The following is a 25,449-nucleotide window of genomic DNA, read 5'->3' on the forward strand; positions in this document are numbered from 1 at the left end:
GGGGCCTGCTATGGAAGTTTGTAGGAGAAGGGAGCTGTGGGAGAACTGGGGTAGGTCTACTGAGGGGTGCCTGCAGGAACTTTCCCGGGCAGCAGGTGGTGCTGTTGCGCAGGAGAAAGCCAGGGGAAGGTTCCTGGGTCTAGAGGGGATGAGTGGTTCTTCCACTTGGGTGCACAGTTCAGACAGGCCAGGGGAGCGGGCTGGAGCGTGTCTGCTTTTGCAAGGGCTGGGCTCCTGGAAGAAAACTGGTAGTGGGCCAGTGTGGACACCCGGACGGGGAGTAGCCGTGCATGAGGGGTGTCCATTCAGAGTCCCCGTGGTGGGGAGGAGAGGTCAGGGTCCTTGCACTCGGGAAGGGGCTGTGTTGCGTGGCTTGGCCCAGGCTGTGCGCTGCCGTGTGGGGCTGAGCTGTTTCCCCGGTGGTGGTTGGCGGGAAGCCTTTGCACCTTGGAAATGCAGAGCTAATTTGGAAAGGCTCTTCTGAAAAATAAACCTGCTGCTTAGGGTGTTTTCCTGCCGCCTCTGCCAGTGTCGGGTTGCTTCTGGGGTTGAATAGCCGTTCCAGCTCCCATCGAGTGGGTAGATGGGGATTGCAGCCGGCCTTAGTTTTGCAGTTGTTGGGTTCCCCTCTTGCGGATTCCACTTGCTGAGTGACCAGAGCCCTTGTAATGCACTCGGGAGCAGGGACAACAGTGCTGGATAGTTACTTAGCATCCCGCTTGGCCTGCTCCTGGACAGTTGGACTCCAGGTGATGAGGCAAATGCCCTTGAGACGCAGACCCTGAAAACCTTCTCATTGGTCCAGATCAGGGGATCTGGGCTCTACTCCCAGCTCTGCCAAAGAAACTGCTGGGGCCCTGGGCACGGCACCCGTGCCTCAGTTTCCCCATCTGCTGCTTTTGTAGCCTGGCTCGAAAATGCTGCACAAATCTCAAGCCCCTCTGAGAGGCTAGTCCCAAGGGGGGGCTGCAGTGAGGCTTGTCCCCCCCAGTCCAAACTGCCCTGGGATGTGTTTGCCACAGCAGAAGTGTGGGGAGGAAGAGGCTCTGGGAATTGACTAGGGTGGTGTTGGGGGCACATTTCACCTGAATTTGAAAGTGGTCGTTTGCAACTTCCCCTCCCGTCTCCGTGTCTGGCGGTATCCTCAGCACAGAGACCAAGGACTTGCTGAGACTCGGCTCCCCTCTGGAGAACCTCTGGCTGGGCAGCACCGGGTGTAGGGACGGTCTAACTACAGCCATCCCGGCCGGAGCTCTTCCACCAGGGCACTAAAATTCACCTGAAGATGAGGGGTGGGAAACTGGTCTGTGGGACAAGGGGAGGGTGAGCAAATCACAGAAGCTGCTCCATGATCTGGCTTCATGGCCCAATATTTGAAGACTAATGACGTTTAGGTGCCCAATGTGGTGCACTTAAAGGGGCGTGTGCTCAGCACGTTCGGCCAATCAGGCCCCTGGGAGGTGGCTCCAGGTGAGCCCTGAGTAATTGCAGCAGTGGGAATTGCTCGTCCACCCTGGCTATCTGGGCCCTAGGCACCTGTGTTCTCTGTTACCATCCAGTATTGAGTCTAACCCATCACCGACTAACCAATTTACTGACCCTTGGCTGCCCTGCGCCACAGTAATAACACTCACGGCGGGCCGAAGAGAGCTGCCTCACCTCTCTCCTGTTCCCAGCGGGGCTCTTTCTGGCTGGTGTGTCACTGGAGGTAGTGGGGACAAGAGCAGCCACCAGGGATGGGAGCTGGAGGGCTGCCTAGACTGGGAAGGCAGAGGACAAGCAGGCCCAGGGAGGTTGGTGCGATTGTAGCTGGGTGTTCCTCCCTGCCAGGGGGAGGAGTAACTCAGTGAGCTGTGTGGTAGAGCAGGAGGAAAAGTCCCCGCTGCATGGTGGAATAGCCCCAGGGAGGCCAGGAGCCCCACAGCTGCGGCTTCTTACTGCAAACGTGTAGGAGGGAACAGCAGGGCCATAACGCTCGGGGCTGCCCTGAACCGGAATCCCGGCAAAGACGAGCGGGGGGACCAGCTTGCCGTGGGGTTGGGGTGCTGCGGCACAGCGAGGCCTGCTCTGTACGAGCGTTCCCGGGCCGGGCTCACCTGGGCTCTGCTTGTCTCTTTCAGCCCACCTGGACCAGCCCTGCTGCAAGGCACTCTACGACTTTGAGCCCGAAAACGATGGTGAGCTGGGCTTTAGGGAGGGCGACATCATCACGCTGACCAATCAGATTGACGAAAACTGGTACGAGGGCATGATCAACGGCCAGTCCGGGTTCTTCCCGCTCAACTACGTGGAAGTGCTGGTCCCGCTACCTCAGTGAAACTGCATCGGTCCCCCCACCCCCAGCCCTTCCCCCTCCTTCTCGCCCTCCTGACACCCCCCCACAGCGGGCAAGCCCTGCCCTTCTCTTGCATTCCAATTTGTAACTCAACACTAGTGTCCTGCCACTGGGCGGGGGTGGGGAGAACGCGACTGTGGTCACCCTGGACGGGTGCTGGATCCGTGGACGGGGGTGGCAGGGAACAAGCCATGAGGGCTGAGCAGCCCCTCTTTACGTTTTTCTCCTGGCCCTTGAACTAGGTACATGCAGCCCCTTCCCGGGCGCCTCCAGTTTGTACAATAAGCCAATGGAGCATCTCCTTTGTCATTGTCTTTCTTGGGGTGTTTTGGGGGAAGCAGAGAGCGGGGTCAGCCGCCTAGGAGAGCCCGTGTCCGTGGTGCACCCGGACAAGAGGGAGCATGTCTCTCTCCCTGGGGGGGCGTGCCCCAGGAGAGCCAATAGAGCCACCATCTGCTCCAGTGTGTGTGTGGGAGGGGAAGTGCTAGGTGGGTTCTAGCCTTTAAACTGCGTGAAGAAAAAGGCCTCAGCCCGGCTCTGCCCTGCCAGCTTGGAGCATCCTGGCTTGGGGGCAGGGGTCCTACTGAACCCTCCCCCTGTGGGGAAGAACGGGGAGTGTGTGAGGGGTGAAGCTCAGCTTCTGAGCCCCCTTCCTGCTTGCCCAGAGCTCACACCCAGCTTACCGCTGGAGCCCATGCTGCTGAGGGAGGGACCCTGCTGCCTTTATGGGCTTCTCCTCCTGCCCCTCTAAGGAGGGGCTGGGAGGAGGGATTGTCTCTCACAGTAACACTAAGCAGCTTGAAAACACTAACTAGGCCCCTGTTGTCTCTCCCGCCTCCCTCCTTCTGTGCCCTCCGCTTCAGGCTGAGTTCTGTCCCCCCTCCCCTCCAGCCTGCCTGGGCCTGCCCTCGCTGTCTCTGGTGTCTGTGCTGTCCCAGCTCGCAGCCCTGGAGACGCCAGCTGCTGTGACTGCTCCCTCTGTGCCCAGCAGGGCGGGGTTCGAACCGGTCCTGCTGCTTGCCCTCGGCGGAGGCTGGCGTGGCAGGAAGGTCGTTCCCAGCAGCTCTTAGATGGCGGTGGGCAGGGCTGGATTACAGCGAAGGTGCTGTAGCCAGTAGAGGAGCTCTCCTGGGGAGCTAGTGACTCCACCCGCAAGCCCTTCTCTCTCCGCCTGCCCGGCACTGTGTCCCAGTGCTGTTCCCATCCGACGAGAGCTACAGCCGCCCCTGAGGGGCTGAGTCCCGGGTCAAAGGGCTTTGCTTGAGCTAGGCTAATCTTGTGGGCCTGCCCCCGCTCCATGCAGCCCCAGCTCTTAGGAGCAGCCGGGCTTGGTGTGGTGGGGAAAGGCCTGGCTGGGGTCCTAGACCTTCTCCCCCAGGTCTCGCCCCGTTCCCTGGAAAGGAGGGGAAGCCGCAGGCGTGCCTCGTTTGGACTGGGCCTTGCCCTTTGCCTGCTGCCTAGCTGCTCTGTTCCAGCAGGGGCAGGGATCCCTGAGCTGCCTTGTGGTGCCAGGAAGCACCTGGTGTTTGGGCAGGAGGGGAGGTGGGATCAGCTGGGGCCTGGCTAGGACTTGGGGGACACTTTTTTTTCTTTTTCCCCTGCTCCTCAGTATGTAAATATCCTTCCATCCCCACCCCCATCCTGTTGCTGGCAATGGGACAAAGCACAACCACTGAGGAGCCCTAGAGCTGCCCTGCCTCTGTGCCCAGCGCTGAGTGCGGCTCTTCCTGGAGAGAACTCCTCCCCCCAGGGCTGTTCCGCAGGGGGCTGCACTTTCTCTGGCCCGCAGCACAGGGATGTGCTGCCTCCAAGGGCAACCCGCAGGGGGCGCCTTGCAGAACGCACCTCCCCTGCTGTTCCTTGCCCCGCCGTTGAGCTGGAACTGAAGCACAAGGGGCACCCCCCGTTTTTCGCTGGCGACAGACGCTCCCGCGGTGCCACTGTTACAGCCAGCGTGGTGCAGCCGGGGCAAGAGACAGGGCAGCCTCTGCCCACAGCCCCCCCCAAGCAGGGCTTGGTATCTCCCTGTCCATGGCACACGAGCAGGCCCAGCACTGCCCTGCTGTAACCATGGCCGGCCGGCTCCTCTGCCGCCAGCCCCGGCATCGCTTTGCTGTCTGTATTATTTTTAGTAGCAAACTGCTGGCAGGCCGGGGTTTGGGCCGGTAGCTGTGTAACCGCTCAGGCCACAGTGCTTGCCTGTCCCGTGCCGCTAGCCGGATCCAGCACCCTGTTCCGTATACACACCCAACCCTTTTAACTTTTTTAACCATGCATGTTGATATACGTTTATTACTCTCGTCAATATCGTCACGGAACCAACTCCCAGCAGAGGCCAAGGCTCCCGGGTGCTCTATTCAAACCCGGCTCCTGCAGCCACCCAAGCTTCCTGGGTGTGCAGCCAGTCGCCTCCAAGGGCCCGATCCGCTCCTGCTTCTGCTAAGCCACCAGGAGTAGGGACCAGCCCTTGGGGTGGGAGCTGCAGGGCGGGCGCCATTCCCCTGCCTGTCCCGCCAGACCTGTGCTAAGACCTGGTTCGTATTTTTGAGGTTGTAGCTTCTAACTTTCTCCTTTCAAATCCGTGGCCTGGCCGGGTTGGGGCTTTGGCATGGTCCAGCGAACATTCAGTTGGATTGAATGAGTCTTTTTAGTTGGGGCAATTTTAATAGAACTTTTGTTATGGTTCCTCCTGGGTTTAGGAGGGAACCCCCACAAATCTTGACTTGTAATCTCTGAATAAAAGTATTAAATGTTTCCTTTCTAAAGCCTGTGCCTTCTTTCACGGGGAGGCCAGGGGCTCCTCCCCTGACAGCTGTGGAAGGAGCAAACTGCGCCAGGAGTAGGGCGGCTGGAAAGGGACTATGGAAACCATGTCCTGTATTACTCAGCAGGGGTGGTGAGTGTCATTGCGGGGGAAGGGCAAACCGCCAGGCATAGCCCTGCCCCCAGAACGCCCACTGTAACTGTACTGGAGGAAGACGGTTGCTGCTCCCCATGCTTGGAGGCTGGGGCTGTGCACCCTCAAGGTGCTGGTTCCAGCAGGGGAAAGGGTAGAACCACATGTTGCCCCACCTCCCTGTGGTGCACGGGGCGGGGCCTGGGTAGAAGGGGCGGGGTGGGGGCTTGCTTCCCCCAGCCCTACCATCCCCCCCGCCCATGTCACTCATGCAAACCCTGATTCCTTGGCCAGCAGCCACAATGTCGGCTCATGAGTTAGTGTCACTGTCTCCTACTGTGGGGGCGTTGCTTGGCCCCGGGGGAGGGGAATATCCCCAAAGGAGTGGACCATCCAGACTGACCCTTCTCCCCGCCTCTCTCAGCTGGTGGGGCAGGGAAAGCACCGGACTAGGGGAAGCTTCCCGCACCTGGATGTGCAGCCGTTGAACCCTCCTGGGATGGCTTGTTCCAGGAGAGAACAGAGGAGGCCCCTGGCTTTGACTCCAGCTGCTGCCCTTCCCTGGAGGTGGGGGAAGGGATTCGTCATCCCTCACTCTCAGCCCAGGGCCCTCCCTGCAGCCCTCCTGGGTTTCCTCCAAGCCCATTTCTCCCTCCTAAGGGAGGGGGCACGGTGCCCGCCTAAGCCACAGACCCGGAGCTGCTCTCTCACCACCAAGTCTTTTAATCAGAACTAGCACTTCCACAGATCACTGACAGCTGGAGAGAGGCCACCGCCCCCCCGTTCCCACCTACACGCTACACAACGAAATTGAATGACGGGAGTGACGCTCGCGTCGCCAGCCCCCGGACCCACCCGCAGGCGCGGCAGAGCCGAACCCAACCGGTGCCCCAGCGCAGACGTGGGCCGCAGTGGTGGGCAGCCCCCTTCCTGGCTCAGCCACCCCGGCCTTTATGGCTGTAGAACAGCCCCTGGAGGCTCCTCGCTCCATCTGACCTGCCAACACAGGTGCATCCGCCCCCTCTGTGCTGGGCGCAGCCTGGAAGTTGTCTTCCCCAGCGGGGGGCTGCCGAGCTTGGCCCCACTGGTGTAAAGGCCCTTGGGTCTGAGGCGGATGTAATTCAGGCTCTGGCCGTGCCTCAGCTGCTGGGCTTGAGGAGGCTGTAGATCTGTTCCAGAACATGTGCAAAACCCTGATCTTTGGGCGTCCTGGAGGCGAGGGAGCCCTGAAAGGGAAACAGCTGCTGTCGGCCCGCTCTGTGCCCCAGCCCCATAGGGCGAGCCCCTGGGTCTCCCCAAACAGGTGAGGGGGGAGAGTTCTACCCAAGGCAACAGGCTCGGGTACCTGCCCCGGCCACTAGACCAGTTCTCAAATGGCTTCGCTCGAGTAAGGACTGCAAAAGCGGGGCAGGTCGAAGCTAGCAGGCTCGGGCTGCTTCAGCCGCATGGCTGGTTTGAGTGCAGCTTAATGCTTCAGTGCCCTGCAGAGAGCAGGGCGGGAGTGAAGAAACCTGACTCGAGCTTCCCTAGCCGTGGAAGTGCTAGTGGAGAAAATTCAGGCACCGGGGTAAAAACACCGAAGGGGGCTCAGAGCAAGCCTAGAAAACATGGTGGAAAGTCACCGGTGCCTCATCGCGGCAGGTGGGGTTTTATGGGCTTGATATTCCCCCCCCCCCCCACCACCACCACCTCTCCCCCCCCACTCCTGGCCATTTTCTCACCTTTAGTTTATCCAGGTAGGTCTGCTCCTGGCTCCATAGATCTTGAAACTTCACCAGGTCTGGAGCCCCCTTGTAAAACTCAACCAGCAGCATCTGGCGCCGCAAAGGGAAAGGAGAGTCAAGGGAAGCCGAGCGATTGCTCGAGTCCACCGAAGGCAGAGGCCATGCCCTGCAGTTTGGCGGCCGTGGGGAAGAGGTGGGAGGGGAGAGGATCAGCCTGTCTGCCCCAAGGAGCTTTCCTATTCTAGGGATGTTAAATATCGGTTCATTGAATAGTTGATGAACCTCACGAATTCTTACCGGTGACTCGACTATTCTCTAGTCCCCAGGGGTGGAGCTGGCAGCCAATGCGCTCTGGCCGCACTCCCGAGGAGCCCCCTGCCGTTCTGTGCTGCTGCCTCTGGATCAGAGGCAGCAGCACATGGTGCCAGGTAGAGCTGGTCTGTGAAGGGAGCCAATTTAAAAACCAGCTCCCCGCACAGACCAACTGCCTGTTGCCTTGTGCAGCTACCTCTGATAGAGGCAGCAGTGCAGGGTGGCAGCAGCTCCTGTCTGGGCTGGGGGGGGAGTCTGAGCTCCGGGACCTGGCGTGAGTCAGAACTGAGCCGGGTTGCCTGCCCACCTGGCTCCTAATACACTTTAAATGCAGAGCAGCAGGGGTAGGGCCCAGATCCGTCGCAAGCCAGGACTGAGCTGGGCTGCTGGCCAGCCTGCTAACAAATGTAGTGGCAAGGGGACGAGGGACAGAAACGTGTGCAGTCTGTAGCATTAACCGATACGCTTTTGCTTATTGGTGAATCGATTAATCGACTACACTAGTACATCCCTACCCTGGCCCCTGTAGCAGGAACTGTGGCAGACTGGACAAGCCTGAATTGGAATTACAGGAGCAGAGGGGAGTTTGTTTGGGCAGGGGCACAGGCTGCTACCCACCTAATGGACCTGTGATCTCGTTGCTCACTCACACGGTGCCTAGCCCTTTGCCCATATGTTTCTCCTGCCGCTTCTCGGAGCCGTGGGATTTCCTTTCTCTGAAAGGGCTCTGAGCAAAAGGGTTGGGAGGATTCACTGGAGGTATGGAGGGGAGGGGGAGAGCCTAGTGGAGCGGCTTCATCTGGCTACAGTCAAGAGGGGACATGTCTGTCACCACAGATCTCTAGCACAGGGCTACTCAACTGTGGAAGCCCCGGGGCCACAACTTATGTGTAGTGGCATATACTTGCAAATAGCTTCTTTCACACTGACAGGCATGCAGGAGCGGCCTGAGGCCGGCTGCAGCAGCTGGCGCCCTAGGCGGGGCGGCACAATCGGCGCCCCTGCCTGCACGGCTGTCGATGGCCGTGACGTCATCAGGCGCCCGGGCCAGCGGCGCCCTAGGCAGCTGCCTAGCTCGCCTAGGCTCACAGGCCACCCCTGCTGGCATGACTACAAAGATGAAGGCAAGATTACACAACACACAGGCCCCATTTAAGTCGGTTCTGCTGTTGTTAATGAAATGCAATAGTTACCCAATTCCCACCCATCCGACCGCCCTTTTAGTGAGCAATGACAGTCCAGGAATTTAACTGCTAAAACGCATCTCAGCAAAAGACCATTCTATTGACTCCTGCTTTGTTTTGGCTCCCGGCCGTGCGTTGAGCCCCGCGTAAACCCAGACTGTCCAGCAGGCTGCAAACAAACAGGCCCCAGGCCACGTGTTGAGTAGCCCTGCTCTAGCAGGACAGCCAGCCCTTTTCCGGAGCCACCCTGCCCACGCCAGCCTGCCTGGAGATGAGGCTTTGTTGGCCACCTGAGGCTGCCCTCGAGCAGGGGAAAGGGGAGCCCACCATGCCCGCTGGTGAGTTATAGGGGACGTCAAGGTCCTACGGGGGGACGAGTTGAAGTGACGGAGCCCAGCTGAGGACTGCGAGGAGACGTGTACGGTGCGGCCAGACCCTCTCAGGCTGGGTGGGTCCCCGCACTCCCTGCTCCAGTCCCCCTCGCCCCACGTACGTGCCACCCGGGAGGGGTCTCACCATCTCCTGGAGGACGTCGTTGGTGAGAAACCCGTCCTGCATGTAGGTGACCTCCACTTCCATGGGGATGCCGTAATCGTTGGGCCTTTGCTGAGAGACGGGAGAGAAAAGGAAGGAAAATGGTTTCCGGCCGGGCAGGGGCTGGGGTTCTGCAGGACGAGCTGGGACCTTCCCAGGCCTGGCTTAAGCGCTGGCATTAACTCAGCCCAGCCTCGGGCAAGGCCAAGGTCTGTAGTTGAGTGGCAGGGTCATCGCCCAAGGGTGAGGAAAAGGCCCTTTCCTGGCTAGGCTCCCTGAGGCTGCCAGCACGGAGATCCGGAGGGGGTGTCTGCCTGTTTCTCCAGCTGGAGAGACCGTGTCCTCCCCAGCAGGGGCCCTGATCCAACACCCCTGCACCGTGGGACCCAACAGAGGGCAAAGGCTGAGAGCTGGCAGCGGCTGCCTGTGCTCCCTCTCAGAGAGGGGTCCCCGTCCCCTCCCCAGCTACGGGGGCTGGAGGTTACAGGCTGGCACTGCCAACGGAGCTGTGACACCAGCACCAGCCCGGCCTGGTCACTGGCGCCTTGCGGAACTCACCTCAGGAGGCGGCATGACCCAGAAGGGCGAGATTTTGGACTCCACGCCTTGGTTGCCGTGGTAATATGGCGCTGTGGGGGGGAGAGAGCACCGGGGTTGGACTGAGGGCAGAGTTACCCCCACACACACCCTCCGCCGCCCACCCCAGCTGCCTGGCAGCTCCCCAGAGCTCAGGGAGGGGTGAGAATTAGAGCAAGCAGCGTTGGACGCAGCCCGGCCCGCTGGGGTCACAGCACGTTCCGGGGGGAGCATCCCAATGCCCTGGATCAGAGGGCTGCAGACTCGAGGGAAGGGGGCTAAGCCCCACCAGGTCTCAGGCTGCCAGGTCCTCCGCTGGCTTTGCTAAAGGATGGGTTCCCAAGCCCCGCCCCTGGCCCCAAGCCCCGCCCATGGTCCCCAGACTCCACCCCTGGCTTCCCAGCTCCGCCCCTGGCCTCCAGACTCCACCCCTGGCCCCCCAGCCCCACCCCTGGTCTCCAGACTCCACCCCTGGCCCCCAAGCCCCGCCCCAGCCCCCAGACTCCACCTATGGCTCCCCAGACCTGCCCCTGGCCCCCTAGCTCCACTCCTGGCTCCCCAGCCCGGCCCCTGGCTCCCCGCTCCTAGCCCCACCCCTGGCTCCTCAGCCTGGCCCCTGGCTCCCTGCTCCTAGCCCCCAGGCGCTACCCCTGGCTCCCCAGCCCCCACCCCTGGTCTCCAGACTCCACCCCTGGCCCCCTGGCCCCACACCTGGCCCCACCCCTGGCTCCCCACTCCTAGTCCCCAGGCCCTACCCCTGACCCCCAAACCCCACCCCTGGCCCCCAGACTCTGCCCCTGGCCCCCTGGCCCCACCCCTGGCTCCCCAGCCTGGCCCCTGGCTCCCCGCTCCTAGCCCCCAGGCCCTACCCCTGACCCCCAAGCCCCACCCCTGGCTCCCCAGCCCCTCCCTTACCGCAGATGAGAGCCAGGCAGGGCTGGAAGCTGTTGTTGCTGCCCTGCAGCTTGAGCTGGTAATCCATCTGGGCGTCGATGTCCTGCAGCGAGGGCAGGGCGTGGCTGAAGGGGTGGCTGTGGTACCAGCCCACCAGCGCCAGCCCCCGCAGGAAGAGGCTCTGGCAGATCTGAGGCAGGGGCACAGAGACGGGGGAGGCCGTGAGAGGCTGGGTGCTCAGGCCGGCTCTGCCGGGCCGGGGGTGGGGGGAGCTATGGAGCCCAAGGCGCCGTCAAGCCGAAGCCTCGTTCTCTGCCGCAGACCCGGGACAGCCACAGCATCCCACCCGCCACGCCCCGTTCTAGGCTTCCCGGGCGGGGCAGGAGCCACGGGGGGGCTGCCGCAGCTCCCACGCTAACTCCGCTGGCATCGCCGCCCTTCCGGGGGACCATGGGGCTGGGTTGTGAGCCTGGGGCCGCAGGACGATACGGGCACAGCTAACCCCCCGCCCCACACGCGCCCCCTACCTCCTCCTCCACGGTGGCTGCTGATTCAGCATCTCCGAGGCGCGTCCGGCAGGGGAACGCGCGCAGCACCGTCAGCACTGCAAGAAACGCCAGGCTTCAGCACGGCCCAGCCGGCCACGGCTCCGCCCGGCTCCCACAGGCTGGCTGGAGTCCCCGGGGGCTGGCCGGTGGCCTTGCACCTCAGACACAAGCCAGCCTCGGAAGGCCTGTGACAGGAACCCTGACCCTCCGTCTGTACCTACCCTGGCTGCTGGTGTCCCACCTGCCTCCCAGGTACCCGACCACCTCGCTCCTCGTCAGGTGGCTGTGAAAGTCCTAAAGGGGGAACAGTGGGGAGTTTAAAACAAGGGCAGATCTCACCTGCTCTTCCCTCTAGTCCCACCCCCTGCATCCACCCCCGCGCCCCTCCAGCTGCCCTACAGTCCACGCCTTCTCCCCCGTACCCTCCCCCCTGCACCCCTCCCCCACCACCGTGCACTCCTCCCCTCCCACCCCCTGCACCCCTGCCCCCTCCCCAACACCCCACCACCCTCCCCCCTGTGCACTCCTCCCTTCCCACCACCCTGCACCCCGCCCTCCTCCCCAACACCCTGCACCCTCCCCCCCCCTGCTCCTCCCTTCCCCCAACACCCTGCACTCCACCCTCCCTTCTGCACCCTGCACTCCACCCCTTCCCCCTCCCTCCCTCCCCCACACACTCCTGCACCCCCCCCCTGCCCCCTGCACTCCTCCCCCCCACCCCCCCCCCACCCCTGCACCCTCCCCTCCCCCTGCACCTCTCCCCCACCACCCTGCCCTCCACCCCTTCTCCCCTGTACTCCTCCCCTCCCCCAACACCCTGCACTCCTCCCCTCCCCCTTCTCCCCTGCACCCTCCCCTCCCCCTGCACCCTCCCCTCACTCCATCCCTTCTCCCCTGCACCTTCCCCTCCCACCACCCTGGCCCCCTGCACCCGTCCCCCAACACCCTGCACCCTCCCCTCCCACCACCCTGCACCCCTCCCCCAACACCCTGCACTTCCCCTGCACCCTCCCCTCCCACCACCCTGCACCCCTCCCCCACGACCCTGCACCCAAAGGCATTGCACGACCCTTCCCCCTGCCCCCCCCCACCCTCCACCAGGAAGTGTCTGGTTGACACCCCCGCCTCAAGTCTTCTGCATTCTGCAGGCGTCACCCCTAGTTTGACGTCTCCCTGGACCCTGCAGATCTGTGACCCCCCCCCACCTCCCCACCTCCCCCTTTCTTGGGATCTGCCTTCAGGCTGAGGTGCAGCCCCAGGGCCTTGCTTTGAGCCCGAAGGACACTCAGGACGCTGCGACTAGACTACAAGTTGCTGTGGCCGGCAGGAGATGAGGACAAACGTGGGCCGCCCTTTGGCGGGGGGTGGCTCTGCCGCCTCGGATGAAGGCCCCGGCCTCTCTCTGGCTCACACGCACAGCCCGGGGCTGCCGCCGGCGCCACCACGGCTCCTCTCCTCTGCCCGGGGACCCACCCTTCTTCACCCAGCTTCTCCCTCCTTCGGCCCCTCCTCCTGGGGGCAGCAGCCGTTCCACCCTGGCCCCAGCGGAGTGTCCATCAGCCCCGGTGCCTCTCTCCCTGCTGGCCGCCAGCAGCCATAGGCACGTGCTGCCGGCCGTCGCGTGGGCCTCGCCTCCCATGCCGGGGGCGGGTACGTACCAGCAGCAGCAGCACGTTGCTGGAGATGGCCACGTTGAAAGGCTGGAACTTGTTGACTGCGGCGAAGGACGTCACCTCCACCAAGGTGTGGGGGTTCCTGGAACAGAAGAGCCCCGTCCTCTATCCCAGCCTGTGCAGTCCTGATGCCCCGCCCGCCTGGCCCCCCGGAGCGGGATCCCCTAAACTCCAGCACGGTGGGCTGAGAGCCTGGGCCGCAGATTTGGGGGAAGAAAGGTTCATCCCAGGGGAGACTGAGGCCCCCCAGGACAGACAGGCAGAAGGACGCGGAGCTGGGGCTGTCCAGGCAGGGGAGCTCGGATTCGGGTTCCCAGAATTGTGGGTTAGGGGCAAGCCCCGGACAGGACAGAGGGACGCTGCAGAGCTGCGCGGCCGCCTCAGACGTGGACTAGCAGGGAGCGATACCATCTCCAGGCAGAGCTTTAGGAGCGGAGCAGCAGCGGGCGCAGGATGCCGGGAAGGGCGCTGCACTCGCCAAAGGGGCTGCCGCGGGGGCGCTACCTGGCGGCGTCCCGGCTTCCCAGGGTGCAGTAGCGGACGGGGGTGCGGTTCTTGCTCTCCGGTCTCTTCCCGGGGGGCCCATTCTCTGCAAAGACATCGTGACCAATCCCCCTTCAGTCCGATTCACACTGGCCCCGTTACCGCGCCCGTTGAGGCAGCGGGACAGAGTTTGCGGAGACAGGTTCCCGGGAATTCGTCTCATTTCCAGTGCAAATCTCAGAATTACCTGGTGGTTTATGGCCGGAGCTCTGAATCAGACCAGCTGAAGGGGATTCTGCCGGGTGAAAAGTCCACCCAGGAAGGCCCTGTAGCCTCGCAGCGAGCCCCATGGCGGGGGACTCAGCTGCTTGGGGTCTGATTTAGAGACGCGATGGGTTAACCAGGTAAGCGGCGAGCGTCGCACCTACCGGGTGACGCCTACCAGTTATGAACAGTTCACTGGGGCAGCTTCCAGTTCACGCAGCCGCAGCGCCACTGCTGTTATCCGGGCGAGCGGCGGGAGCACGCCGCAGTCAGGCCTCCTGAGCGCAGGGCAGGCCGACCCAAAAACCCGCCTGGAGACACGGCGCCGTAGATTTTAACCTCCCTGGGGGCAGTCCAGGTCAGAACCTCGGACGGAAGCCTCGCACTGGCCTGAAACCGCCTGCAGCTCATTCCCGCTAGAGCGGGAGAGCGCTGCGGCCGCGTTCAAACCCTCGGTGGCTCGCAGCGAAGGCAAAGTGGCGAGGCAGAGACGCCGGGCGGCAGGGGCTGCAGAGGGGGAGGCTCTCGCACCCAGTGCAGAGGCAGGAGGAAGGGACGGCGAGGAGCTGGTGCTAGATGGGCAGAGGACTGGGGAAAAGTGAGACGAAGGGCTAAGAATGACCAATCCCAGCCCTGCGATTCCCACCGGGCATGGAGAGGAGGAGAGCAGAACCCCCAGCCCCGAGCAGGCTGCTCCCAGCCGGCAGCCCAGCATTACCAGCGCCGTGCGGCTCCGCCAGGCTCTTGCTTTGCTGCTTCCTGCTTTTCTCCTCCGGTTTCTTGCCGAGCGCAGGCTCCGAGATGGTGATTTTACCTTCCCTGGTCTCCTCCTCCTCCTCCTCGGCCAATTCCTCCTCCTCCCCTTCGCTCACCAAGTTCTGCAGGGGAGAGGGAAGGGGGGAGAGGAGGGGAAGTGGCAGGACAAGCACGCCCCCTGCAGGCCTTGGTGCTCCTTACTGGCGCCCCATCCCAGGCCCCCCAATGACTCCTGTGCTCCTAGGGCCAGGTTTCCACCCCAGCACAGCTACATGTTGCAGGAGCAGCTCCCTTGGCTGGCACCCTAGCCCAAAGAAACAACTCCCAGCCGCGCCCCTGGGGGCAGATCCCTGCCCACAGTGCCCCACGGCCCAGTCCCACGAGCCCATCTCCGGCGGGAGACTCCCAGCCCCCTGCCTGCTCTCCCAGGGTTCAGACCCTCGCTGGCCGCATGACTCCAAAGCCCAGGTGTTTAAAGGGGCTTACCTCTGGGAACCCTCGAATCCCTTTGGAAAGGAAATTTAGGCTCCTTCGCTCAGGCCAGCAGGGCCCACTGCGACCATCTGGGCTGAGCTCCCATGGAGCCAGACCAGCGCCCCACCCCTGCCAGAATCGGGGCGCGGCTTTTAAGGGAACATCCAATTTGGCTTTGACAACTCTCAGTGACGGAGCCTCCCCCTTGCCCCTTGGGGAGCCCCGCCACTCCCAACCCCCCGCCCGGAAAGCAGTCCCACGGCATTTCCGGCGCCAACGTCCAGCCCGTTAACGCCTCTCGCTGCGGCCCGGGGAGCCGCTATTGATTCTCTCGTTCCTACAGGAACTGACTCCGGTGCGGGGGTGCCGGGCATGGACCTTTAAAAACCCAGGGAGGCCAGGCGGAGGGAGGTGGCCTCTTTTACATTTATTTTACTTCAATATTTTTACCCTGCCTTTCTATTTGAAATATTCAAGGAGGCTTTTGAATCTTTTATTAGACCAACTTCTCTTCTCTAGCCTCCAGCCTTGCACATGCAGGAGCTCACGTCTTTCCCCTGGAGGGGCTGGTCCAATAACAGATATTACTGCCCCCGCCGGTCTCGCTAGTATCCTGCAGCTAAACCAGCTACAACAGCCCCTGGAAAGTCCAAGAGTCCTTCTCCCAGCAATGGGGCGTAATAGGACGATGGGGGTGGGGAGATCATCGGTGAGGTGTTCCTGCTGCCTGGGCTCCCCTGTGCTCTCCAGGCCCCCCCCCGCCTTGGGACTATGGGAGACAGGGTGAGGGGCACAGGAGCTGGAGGCATCTCCCAGCCAAAGACTGGTTGAAGCCCGGGGGTCACGGCCCTGCAGCCCCAGACTCTGGGAGGGAAGTCCAGCTGCAGGCTGCTCGGGGCAGGGACTGGCGTGGAGTTCGATGTTTGTGCAGCGCCTGGCGCAACGGGTCTTGGGGCCAAAACGGGGGCTTCCAGCTGCTGCGGCCATCGCTCACCCCCCTGCCCCCAGGGCTTCGGCAGGGCTCCAAACCGGGGTCTGCACAAACCCGCAGCATCCCAGGGGAGGGGGGAATTGAGCCTCCGTGTCTCCCCCAGAGCTGCCTCCCTCTCCTGCAAATGGGCCCGTCCTGGCCTGATTCCCAGGGCTCTCCTTCCTTGCTAACCCGGGTTCAGAAGCAAACAAGGGAGGGGGGCTGGGCCCGGCTCACCTCCTCGGCCGCCGGCGCATTGGGCTGGTGTTTCTTCAGCCAGGCGGCCTTGCACTGGTCCAGCTTCTGCCCCTTGTACCTGACGGAGGCCCAGCCGCAGCCCGATTTCTTCGCCGGGTTCACCAGCTTCTTGCAGTACGTGGCCCAGGCGCTGGGCGAATTGAACACCTGCCCCGTCTCCTGCCAGGTGATCTTCCCGTCGGGCAGCAGGTCCCCTAAGAACTTCTTCCCCTGGGAGAGCAGGAGGGGAGCAGGCGGCTCTGTGAGCCCAGCACGAGGGGGGTGGGCCCCGGGAACGGCCCGGCGAGGGGGGAGATTCACCGGTTACGAGAGGCCAAGTGTTGCCCCTCGAGGGCTGTGCAGGCAGCGACCCGGGAGCCCTGCGCTCCGTGGGAGACTCCATGGGTAGCAGACGCGCCTCGCCTTGGGCGCGGTACAGGAGTGTGACGGGGGGGGGGGGCTGTCTGCTCTGTAACCCGCTGCCCCCACCTGGCGGGGTGATTCCCTCTGACTCACCCACCTGTGGATCGGCCAGACACCTAGTCCCAGCCTGAGCAGATGACGAGGCTCTTCCCAGGGGGAGAGACACAGGAAGGGAGGCGGAGACGGCCACCTGGCTGGGGGGCAGGGCCTGGGAGCTGGGCTGGCGGAGTGTGGGGAAGCATGGAAGGAGACTAAAAACCAGGACGGGGTGTGTGAACCCCCTCCCCCCAAGGGAACTAGGGCAGTTGGCCTGTCTGATGCCTACCCTGGGCTGTATCTTGGAGAAGCAATAAACCCATTTGTACTCTGCTGGCTGGCGGAGCGTCACATCTGGCTGTGGACGGGGGTGCAGGGTCGGGGGGCTCCCCGACGCGCCGTCACAAGGAGAAAATGGCTACATTCACCAGCATCAAAAACTCGCTGCTGGGTAGCTCTGGCCCCTGGCGCGGCTTAAGGCAAGACCCGGGCTTGGGGGGGCGAAGGGGGCTACGTGAAGTGGTGGGGACCCAGGGGGAGGAAGCTGGAGTCAAGGGAGCAGGGAAGGGTTGGCGAGGCACGGAGGAGTCGGTGTGAGGAGTGGGAGGAAGATCAGACAGCCCCCCAGGTTGTGGGGCTGGGGAGGCTGTCATGTGGGGCTCCCTGTCTGGGGCGAGCCGCTCTCTGCTCGGCCCCATGGCTGCAGGTGCCTCCTAGTCTCCATGAAAGATGTCGGAACAGGAGAGAGCTGAAGCCCCAGGCACCCCCAGGGAGCAGCAGCCCTCACCAGGTAGTAGATAGACAGCACACCCTCCCCCGGCTCGATCAGGCCGTCCTTGAGCAGCACCCGCAGCGTGATGCCCCGCCGGGTCAGGATGCAGCTGCGCCCGCCCGGCGCCGGCTTCCCAGCACTTTCATTCTCCGGGTCTTCCAAACTCGTCTCCAGCTCCTCCTCCTCCTCTTCCAGACACTCCTCCGCTCCAGGGGAGTCCGCGTCCAGGGCTGGGAAACAAACAGCCCGGTCAGGGCACCGGGGTTCCAGCCCCAGCTCCAGAAAAGAGCAGTGCCCTGCGGGTCAGCGCAAGAGCCAAGAGTCGCAGGTTCTATTTCCGGCTCGGGAGGGGAGCGAGGTCTAGTGGTTAGGGCAGTGTCATGGCGCGTGGGTAGAGCAAGGGTCTCCACGGAGCCCGAGCTCCACTCCAGAGTCCACCGTTAGCTCCCCGTGTGAGGCTGGACGAGCTGCTTCCGTGCCTTAGTTTCCCTGTCTACACTGAGAATGACAATGCTGGGGAGGGTGCACTCACTCCAGCTTGCAAGGTGCTTTCAGAACCTCAGGTACCGGCATGGAAGGGCGCAGGATCAGCATAAGAGCGGCCACATCTCGCCCAGTGTCCTGTCTGTCAACACGGACCAATGCCAGATGCCCCAGAGGGAGGGAACACAACAGGTAATCCTCATATGACCCCTCTCCTGTCATCCATTTCCAGCCAGCCCATAGGCTAGGGCCACCATTCCTACCCATCCTGGCTAATAGCCATTGGTGGACCTAACCTCCATGAATCTATCTAGCTCTTTTTCGAAGCCTAATAAAGTCCTAGTCTTCACAATATCCTCTGGCAAGGAGTTCCACAGGTCGACTGTGTGCTGAGTGAAGAAAAACTTCCTTTTGTTTGTTTTAAACCTCCTGCCTATTCATTTCATTTGGTGACCCCTAGTTCTTATATTGTGGGAATAAGTAAATAACTTTTCCTTATTCGCTTTTTCCACACCAGCATCATTATTAAGAGATCATGAGAATTAACTGATGAGTCTAAAAGCCATTGTTAAAAACCTCAGACTGTAACTTCTTGGCTTTACCTGAGATCCTAACACCATGGGCACCTTTTAAAACTAAACCAGAAATGTTAAGGCTGAAATTCTCAGCAGGGAACCAGTGTTGCCTGTACGCTGTGCATTGGGGTGGCCACTCAGGAGGGATTCAAATGCTGGCCAGCTGGTTAGCAGAGCGCCCACAGTTAGGGTCTTGTTTGTACTGGTGGTGCACATTTGCACATGCCTCAGTGCACATAAAACATTTATTCTGCACATAGATGGAAAAAATTAGAGGGAACATTGGCAGGAACCAGTGATTTTGTGCACCCATCTCCAGACCCTGTACAGGGGTCTGACGAGCAGTGGGGTGGGCATGCAGCACCTCCTGGAGATCAGCCCTCTCTGAAGGGTCTCAAAGCAGGCCCTCCAAGTCCCTCCTCGCCTTTGAAAATGTGAGCCCCTAAAACTGCTCTTCACTATTAAGTCCCAAAAAAGAGGAAGAGGGTGTTAGGGCAGCAACAGGCTCTTCTGTGCCTGCTGGGGGACCTTGGGCAAGTCACTGCTCCTCGTGCCTCAGTTTGCCCATCTGTACAATAGGGATAATGTGGTGGCCCTCCTCTGTAATTTGCTTTAAGGCCAGCAGATGGAAAGGCCCATCGAGGAGCTTAGCTGAATCATGAAACCAACAGGCAATTTCAGTGCCACCTCACATGACTCGCTCAAGGAGCTTGTGGGCGGGCCAGGAATTGAAACTGGTCTGCCAGGACCCAGCCCAGTGCTTGATTCTCGCTCCTGCCCTGTGCTGACTGTGCTGGTGATTTAGCACCTCTGGGTGCCTCTAGCCCAAGGAGACTGAAACACGCAAGAGGCAACAAGCCAGCAGGTCCATATACAACACTCTAGCTGCCGGTAGCAGCAACCTCCCAAACTTCCTGGGATGGTTTCACTAGTACCAGGCCAGCCCTCGGACATGGCCTCCTTTAGATCAGGTACCAGCTGATCCGGGCTGTCCCTCTCCATAGCTCTCTCCACCCCAACCTGTCGCCCTCCCACGCCACCGAAGCATCCCCGCTCTGCCCCCTGGGGAGGAGATGGAGATGGATGACCTGCCAGCCAAAAGCACCTGCCACCTGCTTTTCTGGATGGCTGGCAGAGATGGTGTGGGGGTTAGACTCATAGGGTATGTCTACACTAGCCCGCTAGTTTGAACTAGGAGGGTAATGTAGGCATACCGCAATTGCAAATGAAGCCCGGGATTTGAATTTCCCGGGCTTCATTTGCATAAGCCGGGCGTCGCCATTTTTAAATCCCCGCTCGTTCAAACCCCGTGCCGCACAGCTACACGCGGCACGAATTAGGTAGTTCGAACTAGGCTTCCTAGTTCAAACTACCGTTACTCCTCATTCCACGAGGAGTAACGGTAGTTCGAACTAGGAAGCCTAGTTCGAACTACCTAGTTCGTGCCCCGTGTAGCCGCGCGGCACGGGGTTCGAACGAGTGGGGATTAAAAAATGGCGACGCCCTGCTTATGCAAATGAAGCCCGGGAAATTCAAATCCCGGGCTTCATTTGCAATTGCGGTATGCCTACATTACCCCGCTAGACATACCCCTAGACTTTAAGGTCAGAAGGGACCATTATGATCATCTAGTCTGACCCCCTGCACAGTGCAGGCCACAAAATCTCACCAACCCCCCCTAGAATAATCCTCTCACCTATATCTCAGATACTGAAGCCTTCAAATACTTTGAAGACCCCAAGATGCAGAGAATCCTCTAGCTGTTCCCATGCTACAGAGGAAGGCGAAAAATCTCCAGGGCCTCTGCCAATCTACCCTGGAGGAAAATTCCTTCCCGACCCCAAATATGGCGATCAGCTAACCCCTGAGCATGTGGGCAAGACTCACCAGCCAGACACCCAGAAAATTCTCTATAGTAACTCCCATCATCCCTCCATTGACCTATTTCCCACCAATAATGAATGGTCAATTAGTTACCAAGATCATGTAACTAGTGTCATGCCCAGCCCGCGCGGACAGAGCAGGTGTGGGTGGGTGGGCACAGCCCTGCCAGAACAACTCACGCAAAGCAGGGATCAGCACAGACACCGTCCCAAAGCTCATGGCTGTGCGGAGCCCTTTGCTGGAGCCACTAGCCAGCTGGGTTTGCCTGTCCCAGCCTCCCTCTTCAAGCCAGGTCCAAACTGCCTGAGAATCTTGGTTTGAATTCAAAGGTGAGTTCTGATGCAGCCCCCTTTGCCAGTCACGCACGAGGATCTCCACGCGCCAGGGCAGATCCAGTTGCAGCATGAACCTTCACCAAGACCAGATTGTAACTGGCCACCATCAGCAACTGACCTAAGTGCCTAGGCTCTGGGTGCGGGAGCCTGGCTCCTACCACCTCCCAGTGGGCATAGGAGCTACACCACCAGGGGGCGCTCTAGAACTCCTGCCACAAGGAAGGGGTGGTCCAATAGCCACTCCTGGGACCACAGAGCCAGGGCGCTGGAGAGGCGGCGCCCCCTGCTGCCTCCCCACAGAAATGGGGCAGATTCCCCAGGGGAAAAGCCTGGGGAGGGGGTGAAAAGTGTCAATTCCTCATGGAATGGTCCGTGGGACACTCGTAGCCTCCGGCCTGCTGTGCTCCGTGCCCACCCGGCCCCCCGACACCTGGCATCTGCAGCCCAGAGGCCGGTCCCCACTTCTCCCTACCCCCAGCTGCCAACTGTGTCCAGAGCTTTGTCACAATCGCAGTCAGGCCTTAACTCAGCCCTTGGCCACTGCCTTAAACTCTGATTGGGGGGGGGGGGAGCCATTATTCTACAGCCCCCCTGACATGGCTGGAATGAGCCTGTGTTGGGAGGGGGCGTTAAAGCAGCTCTCACTCACCTTGCTGGGCAGGTGGCTGCCCCCTCCCTAGCAGATAACTGGGGCTGCGAGATCCGAGCCCCCCCCCCCCCCCCCCCCCCCCCCCCTTCGGGCCTGGGGGTTCTGTGCATCCCCCATGCTGCACTATGGGCCAGGAATCCCCCATGGCAGAGGTCGGGGGGAGCCCCCGACCCCCAACGGAGCAAAGGGACGCCAGAGGCAGGTGGATGAAGCCAGGGGGAGCTCGGAAAGGGACCCGCAGCTGGAGGGATGCAGGAGAAGGACTGGAGCTGGGGGTGGGGGGGAGAAGGCAGGCGGGGGGGGGGGGTGGGCAGCTCGGGACATGCAGGGAGATGAGGGGCCCGGCAGCGGGGGGTGACCCAGCCCAGGGAGGGAGGGTGCAGCCGGGGGCGGGCGAAGGGCGGCAGGGGAGCTGCAGGAGGGGAGATCCGGCCCCCTCCCCCCCAGGCCGGTACCTGCCATGGCTCCGCTCTGCCCCGGTGCCTGTTGTTCCGCCCCTCGGCGCAGGATGAATCAGACACTGGGCTCCAGCGGCGGCTGCTTCCCAGCACGTGATGATGCGGCCCCGCTTGTCTCCGCCTCCCGCTCCCCAGCCGGCCCGGACACCCAGCCCCGGGGAGTGCGCGGGGGGGGGGGGGGGGGGTGCCGGGGCTCCTGGCTGGGAATGGAGGGGGACAGCGGCTGTGGGGTGGATGCAGCCCGTGGGGCAGAGAGGGGTGTGGGGGGTGCATGGAGCTCCTGGGGCGGAAAGGGGGTGGGGTGCACGGTGCCCATGGAGTGGAGATCGGGTGTGTGGTGGGGTGTCCATGCAGCCCGTGGGTGGAGGTGGGGAGGGTGCAGGAGCCCTGGGAAATGACCGGATCCGGACTATCTGGTCCTATGTTCCTCCTAGGACCCGGCTCCCCATCTGGCTGGCTTCCCGTCCCAGGGGTTTAGCCATTGGCTCGCCCCTAGGTTTGCTGGAGGGGGCTGTCATTAAGGACCAGGTTGGTGTGTTGTGCCTCTAGCTCAAGGGACCCCCCCCCCCCATCTTCACCTGAACCTCAGAGAAGTTAAGCGATTTCCCCAAGGCCATAAAGAATCAGTGGCAGAGTTAGGAATAGAACCCAGGAGCCCTGGCTCCCACTCCTCCCTGCTGTAACCATTAGACCCCACTCCCCTCCTTTATTAATATAGAATAACCTCGTTTTCCCAGCAGTTACCCTTTTCAGGGTCCTGGGTTCTGTTCCCAGCTCTGTGCCTGACCCTGGCTCACGCTTGCCTCAGTTTCCCCCATTTGTACAACAGGGCGGGGGGGGGGAGAATGGAAACCTCCCCCACCAGCGCGCTGTGAGGATAAATTAGTCTCTGAAGGTGAAGGGGGCTATTTTTATGTCTAACCTCAATGGTGCATAAACCAGCGCGCTGCCGCTATTCCCCCACCAGGGGGCGCCCGCTCTTTGTGCCTGGTCCGCGCGGTGCTGCTCAGAAGGGGCAGGAGAAATTCGATACATATTTCTAGCACCACACTGGATCCAGACGCGGTGTCTTCCTGCCAGGTGCACACAGCGCTCAAGGGGCAGAATCCACCCCCAGCCGCAGATAACACAGACAAGTCAATCTCCAGGAGCCAGCCCCCAAAGCCTGGCTCTTAAAGGGCCAGCGCCACTTAGAAATTAGGTCAGTTTCACAAGGGACAGGGTGTTTTGTGTGTGTGTGGTTTTACTTGTTTTCTCTCTGTCCAGGGTCTGTGCGAAAGACCCACGCAGATGACAGGACAGACAGCGAGACTGGCTGTAGGCAGTGAAACTGGCTGCAGGCAGCGCCCTGTTAAAAGCCCAGAGCAAATGGAAAACAGGCAAGAAAACACGTTCCTCCTTTAATCTCTGCCATCTTTGGCAGTTGGCAGTCATACCAGGAGGTAACAAACCCAGGATCAGATGTTTAAGTGGACTTTGCCCCGTCTAATCGTTCTAATCTTTTAAACTATTAATCTAACTGGCACATGCCAGCCCGTGTATTTTCCAATACATGCAAAAAGCACTGACCAGTCTGACATGCTGATTATGCACCAATCAATCTTTGCCTCCATTGGTGCATGAAGTGTCCTAGAAGGGACACAACCAATAAAAGCAGGAGACTGGAGAATTAACAGATCTTGAATTAGATCCAGATTTTACAGGAAGCTCTTTGGGACAGAGACTTGGATTAGATCCAGATCTTACTGCAAACTCTTTGGGACAGAGACTTGGATTAGATCCAGATCTCATTGTAAGCTCTTTGGGACAGAGACTTCTTATAGGTTTGTACAGCACCTTGCATAGCAACTAGCTGAAGACTCCTTGGTACTCGGAGCAGGATACATTGGTAAATCTCCCTTTGACTTCAGCCTTCACTTTTGGTTCCTTAAATCTGTACCCTTTAAACCATTTTCCTGCTAGGATTTGTTTTCCTGAAGGGTTTGGGAGGGATTCCAGGGGTTGGTACATGATTTAAGGCAGGTAGGCTGTGTCTACACTGGCACCCTTTTCCAGAAAAGGGATGCAGATGAGGCAAGTTGGAATTGCAAATGCAGCGGGGATTTAAATGTTCCCCGCTCCATTTGCATGAACATGGCTGCCGCTTTTTTCCGGCTCGGGGCTTTGCCGGAAAAAAGTGCCAGTCTTAAAATCAGGAATAAGGGACCTTTCGGAAAAGGCTTTATTTTCTGAAAGATCCCCGTCTAGACTGGCACTTTTTTCCGGCAAAGCCCCTAGCCGGAAAAAAGCAGCAGCCATGTTCATGCAAATGGAGCGGGGAAAATTTAAATCCCCGCTGCATTTGCAATTCCAACTTGCCTCATCTGCATCCCTTTTCCGGAAAAGGGTGCCAGTGTAGACACAGCCGAAGGGTCTGATTGTAAGCAATAATAGTCCATTATCTTCTGTTTCTTTTTGCAGCCAAAAGCCACTGGAAACAAACTTGCAAGACACAAAGTTAGATTCACATGGGACCTGTTCCTACAACTGGATTTGCCAAGAAGACCCTTCTGTTTGACTAGATCTGACTGCGGGATCGGGCCCACACTGGGTGCCATCTGGCAGATATCAAATGCCCCATTTTGTTGTCAACTTTGGCTCTGTCTCTCTGTCATTTGAAAAACAAATTGGAAATGCAACAATCATATTTTATTCTATTTCTGGCTGTCCTCTTTTACAGTCCTTACGGCCCCAAAGTGACCTTTTCATCTGAGAAAATAAAAAAATACAATTTGAGGTTTTTTTTTAAATGACCTGGCCAGTGAAAAAATAAAAAACTAAATTGAAAGTGGAGTCCATAAAATAGAGAAAAAGTTGGAAATGAAAGTGAATACCCGTAAGAGTTAATTAAAAATGAAACGGTCTGATCCTTCCTGGTCTCTTTATGATCATTGTTATGAACAAGGGGTTTCCTGGTGTTGACTGGGGGGCATGGTGTTCAGTCATTGCCTTGCGGCTGTGTGGCTGTAAGGGGCTGTGTATAACAAGAGCAGCACAAGTCTTCTGGGAAGCACAGCCCTAAAAGGCGTAGCCCCCATGATCACAGGCTGAGTGGGAAGGAGCTGAACTTTGACCTTCTCGGGGTTGGGGATTCAACGATTCCTGTTTTTAGCTCTGCCAAGTTCCTCATTCCACACAAGGTTCAGAAGAGTTGAGCAGCCTGTTTTCCTGGGGATTTCCTTTGATGGCTTAGCACCTTCTTCTCCTGCAGGGCTGGAACTTGCATTGGTGACTCCACGGGAGCTGAGATTTCCCCCTAAAATCTCTCCCTTTTGCACCAGCTTGGGACAGGCCACTGGCCTTTTAAACCAGAGCTCAAAGGCCTGTCTCATAGAGCCACTGAGCCTAGAGCTGGGGGCAGCTGGCCCCAGCCTGGCTTGCAAGGAGATGGAGAATATGATCCACCCCCATTGTTCCAGAGTAGCAGCTGTGAAACTAACCAGGACAGAAACCATGCTGTACAGTCAGGCAGCAACCTCCAGGCCCAGACAGCTGTCGGGAACAGGAACCTTCCCGGCCAGCCACAGTGTGACCACATGTCAAAATGGGGCCCTTGGTTAGTGTAGGTTTAGCCACTGATACCTTCCCTCCTAAGCAGCAGGCAGATCCTAGAGCCTGTGGCGTCCCGCTCCGGGCGGATCTGGTTCTAACGTAACCGGCCTGGGCTCAGTACCGTGTACTTGGCCCCCTTGTGCCAAATCCCCCTGCTGGCTGGGAGTTTAAACGGGAAGCTCCTTGGGGCAGGGCCTCTGTTCTCTGTTTGTGCAGCACCTGGCGCCATGGGGGCCGCAGGCGCCCGTGGGACAAACACCAACCCTACTGCAAATTCCAGTGCCGGCTTGGCGGCTCTTGCGCGACACCTGACGCCACCAGATCAAAGCCACTCGCCTCCTGGGTGGCAGGTGGTCTGACTCCAGCTCCCCAGGTGTACACCT

General features: G+C 60.3%; 2 protein-coding genes and 1 long non-coding RNA gene across 10 annotated transcripts in view; 2 read left to right on the forward strand and 1 right to left on the reverse strand.

The window, feature by feature from the left end:
- The window catches only part of SH3GL1 (SH3 domain containing GRB2 like 1, endophilin A2), a 50,988-nt gene extending 45,899 nt beyond the window's left edge, over positions 1 to 5,089 (forward strand). For all 5 annotated transcript variants that reach the window (XM_089775029.1, XM_089775031.1, XM_089775032.1 and 2 more), the window contains one exon: positions 2,121 to 5,089. In XM_089775029.1, the coding sequence (XP_089631155.1) occupies positions 2,121 to 2,317 (197 nt within the window). In that variant the 3' untranslated portion in view covers positions 2,318 to 5,089. The remainder of the gene's footprint in view (positions 1 to 2,120) is intronic.
- An 847-nt stretch (positions 5,090 to 5,936) lies between these two features.
- Positions 5,937 to 21,622, reverse strand: MPND (MPN domain containing). Of its 2 annotated transcripts, none has more exons than XM_075903028.2 (13): positions 21,473 to 21,622; positions 17,107 to 17,321; positions 15,861 to 16,091; positions 14,142 to 14,301; positions 13,181 to 13,265; positions 12,662 to 12,758; positions 11,225 to 11,297; positions 10,983 to 11,059; positions 10,477 to 10,645; positions 9,544 to 9,614; positions 8,968 to 9,057; positions 6,953 to 7,045; positions 5,937 to 6,457 (listed from the first exon to the last, which is right to left on the reverse strand). In XM_075903028.2, the coding sequence occupies exons 1-13, from the start codon at positions 21,477 to 21,479 to the stop codon at positions 6,371 to 6,373; spliced, it is 1,455 nt and encodes a 484-aa protein (XP_075759143.1). In that variant the 5' UTR covers positions 21,480 to 21,622; the 3' UTR covers positions 5,937 to 6,370. The 2 variants fall into 2 exon arrangements, with proteins under 2 accessions (XP_075759143.1, XP_075759142.1); XM_075903027.2 differs by lacking the exon at positions 21,473 to 21,622 and adding an exon at positions 20,213 to 20,463.
- LOC142819030 (uncharacterized) lies at positions 20,372 to 24,598 on the forward strand. 3 transcript variants are annotated; one of them, XR_012896715.2, is made up of 4 exons: positions 20,372 to 20,505; positions 21,910 to 22,003; positions 22,742 to 22,854; positions 23,936 to 24,598. It is a non-coding gene; the product is annotated as an uncharacterized LOC142819030 (long non-coding RNA). The 3 variants fall into 3 exon arrangements; XR_012896713.2 differs by lacking the exon at positions 20,372 to 20,505 and adding an exon at positions 21,092 to 21,219; XR_012896712.2 differs by lacking the exon at positions 20,372 to 20,505 and having other exon boundaries at positions 21,749 to 22,003; positions 23,936 to 24,597.
- The last annotated feature ends 851 nt before the right edge of the window (positions 24,599 to 25,449 follow it).

The sequence above is a fragment of the Pelodiscus sinensis genome, chromosome 32 (genome assembly GCF_052426305.1).
Source record: "Pelodiscus sinensis isolate ZL-2025 chromosome 32, ASM5242630v1, whole genome shotgun sequence".
Classification (NCBI taxonomy): domain Eukaryota; kingdom Metazoa; phylum Chordata; order Testudines; family Trionychidae; genus Pelodiscus; species Pelodiscus sinensis.